This window comes from Mirounga angustirostris, unplaced genomic scaffold (genome assembly GCF_029215605.1).
Source record: "Mirounga angustirostris isolate CCGP_5_RB_7025 unplaced genomic scaffold, mMirAng1.0.hap1 SCAF_13, whole genome shotgun sequence".
NCBI classification, from domain to species: Eukaryota; Metazoa; Chordata; class Mammalia; order Carnivora; family Phocidae; genus Mirounga; species Mirounga angustirostris.
Genome location: NW_026991721.1, coordinates 59,831,211 through 59,840,596, shown reverse-complemented (window position 1 = coordinate 59,840,596; position 9,386 = coordinate 59,831,211). Strand labels below are relative to the sequence as shown.

The following is a 9,386-nucleotide window of genomic DNA, read 5'->3' as shown; positions in this document are numbered from 1 at the left end:
AATAATGTGAGCCTACAATGAGCAGAGAAGTTTCCAGGTGGTAGCAATAGGTCTAATCTACTTCTGTGCTCTTTTCCCTGCACTGAGCTTCCCAAAAGTCATTTCAGCAGCTGGGTTTCATCTCAACAGAGATGGGAAGAGAGGCAGATGAATCCCAAATAGTAAACTAATTGCTCCCCATTCAGTACACTTTACTCTTCTTAATGTCTATGGGATGCAACTTCTAAGGCCTAAAGCCTTTTGGAAGGTCCGACCAAAGGCATTCTTTACCTCATTATTTCTCAGGCTATAAATGATGGGGTTCAACATGGGAGTCACAACAGTGTAGGATAATGACAGCAGCTTTTTGCTCTCAGGAGAATTATTGGATTTAGGCCGGAAGTAGGTGAGGCTCGAAGATACATAGAACAGGGAGACAACAAGGAGGTGGGAGGAGCAGGTAGAGAAGGCTTTATGCTTCCCTTTAGCTGATGGAATCTTAAGGATGGCAGCAGCAATGCAAGTGTAGGAACACAGGATCAGCAAACAGGGTATCATGACAACAAGAATGGTTCCAACAATTGCATAGATCTCAAACAGTGCTGTGTCTGCACAGACCAGCCTCAGCACAGGTGGGCTGTCACAGAAGAAGTGATTCACCTTGTTGGTGCCACAGAATGGAAAGCTGAAGAGCCACGTGGTCTGCACAGTAGCTACGGGAAAACCTGGAAACCAGGAGGCAATAGCCAGTTTGGCACGTGTCCTTTGGTTCATGATGACTGCATAGTGCAAGGGACTGCAGATGGCTACATAGCGGTCATATGCCATGGTGGCCAGGAGGAAGCACTCATCAACTCCAAAGAAGAAGAAGAAATACATCTGTGTGGCACAGCCGAGGAAGGAGATGGTTGTGTCCCAGGCCAGCAGGGTCCCCAGCATTTTGGGCACAATGACTAGGTTGAAGCCAATCTCCAAGAAGGACAAGTTCCTGAGGAAGAAGTACATGGGACTGTGCAGCATGGGGTCAGCCAAAGTAACCAGAATGATGAGGCTGTTTCCCATCAGGGTGACCAGATAGATGATTAGAAATGTCAGGAAGAGTAATGACTGTATTTCTGTAGGTAGGGAAGAGAAGCTCATGAGGATAAACTCCTCAACTCTTGTCCAGTTTCCTCTAGCCATAGATATAGAAATGAATCCCCAGCTGTGGTCATGGAGAGAGATTCTTGATTGGAAGAGTCAGACTCTGGATTTGTTTTTCAGATTCCTATTTGGTGTCAGGAAAAAAGGCCAGGTCAAGATCTCAGTTGGAAGAGGAAGGGCCTTGTATTGTCTAAGAATAAAGACATAAGGAAGAATGCCCAGAGCCTGAGCTCTGGAATGGGTAATAGTTCATCATTCCCTACTGTTACTCTTTTTTATGATCTTTTTTTTTTTTTTACCATATTTACTAAGACAAATCAGATCATATCTACCACACCCTTTTACTGCTGCACACATAATACCTTTGAGGTGGGGTTAAGAGCTATCTACTCTCCCGTGTTCATTGTGCCGTTATTCACCATAGCTAAGATATGGAAACAATCTAAATGTCCATCAGTGGATGAATGGTAAAGAAAATGTCACACACACACACACACACACACACACACACACACACACATGCACACAGGAATATTATTCAGCCATAACAAAGCAGGTAAGGTTGCCATTTGCAACAAACAACATGGATGGACCTTGAGGGCATTAAGCTATGTAAAATAAGTCAGACAGACAAAGACAAATACTATATGATCTCACTTCTATGTGGAGTCTAAAAGAGCCAAACTCATGGAAACAGAGAATGGACTCCTGGTGGCCAGGGCCTGGGAGTTGGGCGAAATGGAGATGTGTGGGTTAAAGGGTACAAACTTCCAGTTATAAGACAAATAATGGGATATAATGTACAGCATGGTGACTGTACTTAACAATATTGTATTAAATTCTTGAAAGTTGCAAAGAGTAGATTTTAAATGTCTTTACCACACACACATACATACACACAAGGTAATTATGTGAGGTGAAGGATATGTTAAGTAATTTTAATGTGGTAATTATTTCACAATACATTCACATATCTAATCATCTCATTGTATACCTTACACAGTGTTAACTATCAATTATATCCCAATAAAACCATAAATAAAGGAATTTGGAAGAACAACGGATTTCTGCTGACAACAAACATGACAAAACATAGTATATTCAGGTTAAAAACTTTGGAGGGGAGAATTAAGACATCATAACACCATAAGAAATAATTAAATCAACTGGGTTTTCAAATCAACTAGAAAGCAAAATAGACACAGAAAAGAGGAAATAGAACAAAAAGTAGAAATTAACTTATAGGATGGGTTATCTGGTGATGGGTATTAAGGAGGGCATATACTTTATGGAGCACTGGGTGTTATATGAAAACAATGAATCATGGATCACTACATCAAAAACAAATGATGTATTGTGACTAACATAACATAATAAAATTAAATTAAATTTTAAAAAAGAAATTAATTTATACATTGTAAAATTGGTAAATATATCCAAATTTGTCCTTTGAAAAGTTAAAAAGTGGAGATAAATTGTTGGAAAATCTAATAAAGTAATAGAGAAAAGAAGAATATGCAATATTAGAAATTAGAAATGGAAAATAACCATGAGAGGCTATGGACTCTGAGAAACAAACTGAGGGTTCTAGAAGGGAGGGGCGTGCGGGGATGAGTTAGCCTGGTGATGGGTATTAAAAAGGGCACGTATTGAATAGAGCACTGGATGTTATATGCAAACAATGAATCATAGACCACTCCATCAAAAACTAATGATGTAATGTATGGTGGTTAACATAACGTAGTAAAATAAAATTTAAAAAAAAGACACGGAAAATAACCTTAGAAACAGAATTTAAAATTTTAAATTGTAAGAGAATACAATTACATTAATAAATGTGTGATATTTGAAGTGAAATATGTCATTTTCTACTAATAGGTAAAGTTCACTTTGATTTAATAAAAGATAAATACAGGGCACCTGGGTGGCTCATTAGATTAAGTCTCCCACTCTTGATTTCCACTGAGGTTGTGATCTCAGGGTCATTGGATGGAGTCTGACATCAGGTTCCACAGGGTGTGGCCTGTTTCGGATTCTCTCTCTCCCTGTCTGTCTTGCCCCGCACCGCTGCTAACTCACTCTCTCTCTCTCCCTATCTCTTGGAAAAAAACAAACATACAACAAATCAAGATAAAATATGGGTGTCTTAGAGTAATTTTATCAAAAATTTACCAAAAGGGCTATTAGCTGGAATAGTTTAATGGATGTAGTAATTCAGTACTTCAAGAATGGATAAATCTTGTGATTCAGAACAAAAAAAAAGATGCAATGTTTTCCAGTTAACATCATGACAATTTCATATACCTCTTCTCAAAAGTTGCAAATATAATACACATAAAAAACACCAAAGATCAATCTTATTTGGGAAAACAAGTGCAACAATATCAAATAAATTGAGACTTTTGTTAATCTAAAATCATCTGTAGGGCCAAGTAGGATTTATGGGGTTTTTTTGTTTTTTTTTTTTTTTTTTAAAGATTTTATTTATTTATTTGAGAGAGAGCACATGAGAGGGGGGAGGGTCCGAGGGAGAAGCAGGCTCCCTGCCGAGCAGGGAGCCCGATGCGGGACTCGATCCCGGGACTCCAGGATCATGACCTGAGCCGAAGGCAGTCGCTTAACCAACTGAGCCACCCAGGCGCCCCCAAGTAGGATTTGTTCTAGGAATGCAAAATGCAAACATGCTTTGTAATTTAAAATAATCAAATATAATTAATCTCATCAAAAATACAATTTAGAAAAATATGTTAATCTCAGTAGATCACAAAATATTTGGTGAATTCAACATTTACCTCTGATTAAGTAAGAAAACCAATCTAGAAAATTTTACTAACTCATAAATAGGAGACTACTTTCTTAATGCAACCTGAATATTTATATAAAACAACAACCAATTCTGAGCTTAATAGTATAATATTAGAGTAATGGTTCTAGACATCTGCTATACAATGTTGTGCTTGTAGTTAACAATACTGTATTGTGTTATTAAAAATTTAAGAGGTATAGCTCATCTTAACTGTTCTTACCACAATAAAAAAATTTTTTTTAAGGCCTGGGGAAAAAAAAGAAAAGTAGGCAATGGATATAATCATACATTTGAAATCAAAATGGCTATTAAACATGGAAAAAAATGTAAGAGTTACCAGGAAGTAAATGGAAATTAAAAATAAGATTTTTAGACACACAGAGAGACAAATAACATATGATTTCCCTCATAATAGGTTCTATACCTAAAAAAAAAAGAACAAACAAAGAAAAAGCAGAATCAGAACTATAAAATCAAAGACAAACTGATGGTTGCCAGATGGGAGGGGATGGGATGTTGGGCAAAATGGATAAAGGGGAGAGGGAGATACAGGCTTCCAGTTGTGGAATGAGTAAGACATGGGGAAAAAAGGCAGAGCATGAGGAATACAGTCAGTGATACTGTAATAGCAATGTATTAGGACAGATGGTAGCTATACTTGTGGTGAATATAGCATAATGTATAAACCTGTCAAATCACTAAGTTATACACCTGAAACTAATGTAACATTGTGTGTCAACTATACTCAATTATAAAAAAAAGAAAGGGGTGCCTGGGTGGCTCAGTCGTTAAGCGTCTGCCTTCGGCTCAGGTCACGATCCCCGGGTCCTGGGATCGAGCCCCACATCGGGCTCCCTGCTCCGCAGGAAGCCTGCTTCTCCCTCTCCCACTCCCCCTGCTTGTGTTCCCTCTCTCGCTGTGTCTCTATCTGTCAAATAAATAAATAAAATCTTAAAAAAAAAAAAGATTTTAAAAAATTGTAGTGCTCATTTATGTTAAAAGTGAAGTGAAATAAACACGATAAGTGAAAGTGACTCATAGATTTCACAAAATATATCAAAGATAACCAATATACAATTTTAGGTTGAGTTTGAGTGCAAATTGTATTTGAATGCTCCTCTTAACTTTAGATATGGCAATGTAGTAGCAAACAAATAAACAAAAAGAATAAAAATAAGAATTAGTTAGTGTTATCTCTGCTATGGAATTCTGCAGGGATTTCGAATTATGTTATAGACGAACACTTAATGGCATGAGAAATAATCAATATATTTAGCTAAGTGGATGGTATATGTTACAAAATAGAATATTCAGTATGAAGACATTTATTTTAAAATATTAAATTATATCCGTACATAGAAAAATTGCAGTTGTATTCCTTTAAATGTCACAATCTTACTGGTGTGAATATAAGTGTTTTAAATTTCTTCTTTGTGTTTCATATATTCTACATTATTCATCTTGACAATGTATTACTTTGTATTGAGATAAATACATATATTATTAAGAATACAATACGTTTGTAACTCAAACAACTTTTTCTTTAGGTTTCTTTTTTTTTTTTAAGTACACTCTATGCCCAACATGGGGCTTGAACTCATGACCCCAAGATCAAGAGTCACATGCTCTTCCAACTGAGCCACCCAAGTGCCCCTGTAACTCAAAAAAACTCTTAAAAATTTTGAATGCAAATGGTAAACTTGGAATAGTATTTGTAGTTATTCAACAAACAATTAAAAGCATCTAATGATTTGTGAAGAGGTCATCCACCTAATTAAGGAAAAACATTACCTCTGCCCGCAAAAACCAGAGGCCACAAAGATTCAGTCTGCCAAAAATGCCAATAAGGAATAAGCATATAAAATTATTCAATTTTGGGGGCACCTGGGTGGCTCAGTCGTTAAGCGTCTGCCTTCGGCTCAGGTCATGATCCCAGGGTCCTGGGATCAAGCCCCGCATCGGGCTCCCTGCTCCACGGGAAGCCTGTTTCTCCCTCTCCCTCTCCCCCTGCTTGTGATCCTGCTCTCACTGTGTTTCTCTCTGTCAAATAAATAAATAAAATCTTTAAAAAAATTAAATTAAAAAATAAAATTATTCAATTTTCCCAGTAGTAGAAATAAGCAAAAACTAAACAAATCTGTAAATAACACAGAAGTTCAACTTTTCTCATCAAAATTAAAAATCCCAAGGCTCAGTGCTAATGAGAGGAACGGTGTAGATTTTGACTGTAAATCAACATACTTTTTAAAAAAGATTTTATTTATTCATTTGAGACACAGAGATACAGAGAGAGAGAGAGAGCATGAGCAGTGGGAGAGGCAGAGGGAGAGGGAGAAGCAGACTCCCGGCTGAGCCAGGAGCCCGATGTGGGGCTCCATCCCAGGACCCTGGGATCATGACCTGAGCTGAAGGCAGACGCTTAACCATCTGAGCCACCCAGGTGCCCCAACATAATTTTTCTGAAAAGCAATTTAGAAGATGTGTATGAAGTCCCTTAAAGTTTCATACATTTTGCTTCAAGAATTTCCTCAGGGTTTCTAATCTAGGCCAATAATCAGAACCATAGACAATGATTTTACATACAAATGTACTCCGTGTGGTATCATTATCATGTCAAAATTGGAAAAAACCACTGATCCATGAATGACCAAGTCAACCAAGAATCAAACAATTAAGAAAATAACATGTAATCATCCAAGTCTTTTTTGAAGGACATTTACTGCTCTTGAATAATATCCATAATATAATAGTAAATGAGAAAACAACAATACACATGTGCACATGTAAGCTTCCAACTTCATAAATATGTGCACAGAGAAAAATAGACTAAGACGATGTGCAAAATTTTAGCAGTAATTACCTTTAAGTAATTGGAAAAGGGATGGGGTTATCTCATTTACAACTTCATTTTCTGGCTTTCTAAACATTTTACAGTGAGCTACATTTGTTATATAGCAGCCATAAAAGCAATCACAATAGAAATGAAAATGATGACCACATGCTGGTAGTAGTTACTTGAGGACATAATAGAATTATGCTGTGTATTTTTACTTTTACTTTTTTTATTTTTATTTTTTATTCTTCTCACAACTGTCTGGCTTAGATGCTATTATTATCTCTCCCCAAGTTGCCAATGGATGACCTGACGTTTAGAGAGATTAATTTAGTAGTTTAAGGAATTTGGTAACTTGTCTGCATGGGCAGTACAAAGCAGAGACTGCACTCAGAAGCATAACCAGAAAAAATATAATAAAAGCAACACTTGGGTGGGTTTTCAGCAAGACACACAATATGAATACAGAATAGTTCTTAGTTCTTATCTTTTGTCTCCTCATCATCCGGGTACCTTAATCTCCACCAATGCTGAGTTTCTCACCATTTATTGATAATTACTTTGCTTTATGATTCTATACCAGAGGTCAACAAAGTTTTTCTGTAAAAGGTGAGATAGAAAATATTTTAGACTTTGTGGATCATGTGATCTCTGTGGCAACTGCTTGGTATCTAAACAAATGCATACACACACACACACACACTCTTAAAACACCTAATGTACAGATAAACAAATAAACATTAGGAATACAGATATATGCAATACCCAAACAAATGAGCATGGCTGAGTTCCAATAAAATTTTATTTATAGACATCAAAATTTGAATTTCATGTAATTTTCAGATACTATGCATTATTCTTTGTTTGATTTATTTAACCATTTTAAAAATGTAAAAGTCCATTTTAGCTCTGGGCCATAAAACAGGGGACTTGCTGGATTTCACCCATGGGCTGTAGTTGGCCAATCTCTGCTCTATTATCTTTGCATATAACATCATCTGTGTTTGTACATGGTTTCTCCTCTACCTAGCTGACGTCTTCCTTCCCATTTTCAAAACCCAGATATGTTTCCTCTGTGATGCTTCCAGATGTGGTTATTCCTGGGTACTTTTTAAAAATACTTAGTTATATAGCCCAGTGATGGGTATTAAGGAGGGCACGTACTGCATGGAGCACTGGGTATTATATGAAAACAATGAATCGTGGATCACCACATCAAAAACTAATGATGTATTGTATGGTGAGTAACATAACATAATAAAATAAAACTAAAAAAATAAAATAAAATACTTATTCAGTTATGTTTTAATTATCTATTGGTATCAGAATTTCCCAATTTAATCTGCAAGTTCCTTTAGGCCAGGATCTGTTTATTATTTACAGGAGTAGGCCCAAAGCATATCCAGATTTAGCTATTTATATGTACTTTTGGATAAAATGGGTGGAAAAATGCATACAAGAGTTTCAGGAAGTTTATTATTCCTGGAGTTTCCATTGGATTCCACATCTACTCATACTCTCTCCTAAAACCACCTTCATGAGAAGCTCCATTTCAGGACAAAAGTGTAGTGTTTGGGGCTGGTGAAGAGGATTGGAAAGGCAGAGGGAGGAGAGATGGAATGGCCCACTGGATTCCCATAGAACTTCAAGAATCTACTGGGGAAAAAGAGATGGCACCCTGGCTCAAGAGTGGGAGGCATCACAGAACCTGGTGGCTCATGGCCAGCCCACAGGCCCTTCCCACCCAGTCCCTCCAGAACTTCTGCAGGAACATCTCTCCGCTAAACATTTGACTGACTGCCCCAGGAATAGGAACCCACTCTTCTAGGTCTTCGGCACCCATAATATTGCCCTAAAGAAGTAATGTACTCTAATGTGCTCTGCTTCATGAATGTTCCATTGAGGCAAGTCTTCCTTGAGTTAATCAGAGGAGAGTCAAACTTAGAGGAAGTATATGTCCTGGGGAGGCTGCAGGGCTTGGAAGTTTTCTGACCCAGAAAACTTTGGAGGACAGATTTGGAAAGCTGGTAAACTCAATGTTTTTGTGGTCTCAGATCTCACTTAACTGATGAAGTAGAAACAGGAAACTGAGGCGTATGCATGAGAGGAATTGTTGAGATCTTACCAGTGCAGACACAGGAATAGAATGAGGTGTCCCTCCAAAGCCTGCCAAACCTGGTCCAGTTGAGCATCTGAGCCTGAAGAGGAGCCCTTGGCTGAACTGGCCCTCGCAGGGAGGCTTACCTGCGCCCAATAGTGAGATCTGCCTTGCTCAGCTCTGCCTGACACCTATACTTCATGCTTGTCCTTGAGTATTTGAAGACCTCTGGCTCTGTTGTCAGAATAGCCAGAAGAGGAACGAGGGAAGTCTTACTCTCTAGCCTGGAGGAGCCATTAATGGCTGGACCTGAAGCCAGGTCCCTGCTGCCTCCTTTGTCAGACACATGTGAGCACACTATATGGGTTGGCCATGCTCCCAGTCCTGACTTAGGAGAGTTATTCCCAGCTGTGTCTCATTTGTCCTCAGGGCCAGTGGAAGCGCTGGCATCTATTTTTGCCCCCAGGTATAATTGGGCCCACTTTAGCTCCTCTTCCTTCCCTTCCTCAAGGGTATCTGACCTCTCT

The 9,386-nt window shown here is 38.1% G+C and overlaps 1 protein-coding gene across 1 annotated transcript; it reads right to left on the bottom strand.

Annotated features, from left to right (window-relative positions):
• Positions 1-207: 207 nt before the first annotated feature.
• Positions 208-1,170, bottom strand: LOC123842637 (olfactory receptor 10A2). Its single transcript, XM_045871893.2, has one exon. It carries the CDS (start codon positions 1,159-1,161, stop codon positions 208-210), a length of 954 nt encoding a protein of 317 aa, XP_045727849.2. The 5' UTR covers positions 1,162-1,170.
• Between the last annotated feature and the right edge of the window lie 8,216 nt (positions 1,171-9,386).

Bases quoted from the DNA above. Each gene is read 5' to 3' on its own strand.
- LOC123842637 (XM_045871893.2), bottom strand. From the start codon at position 1,161: ATGGCTAGAGGAAACTGGACAAGAGTTGAGGAGTTTATCCTCATGAGC.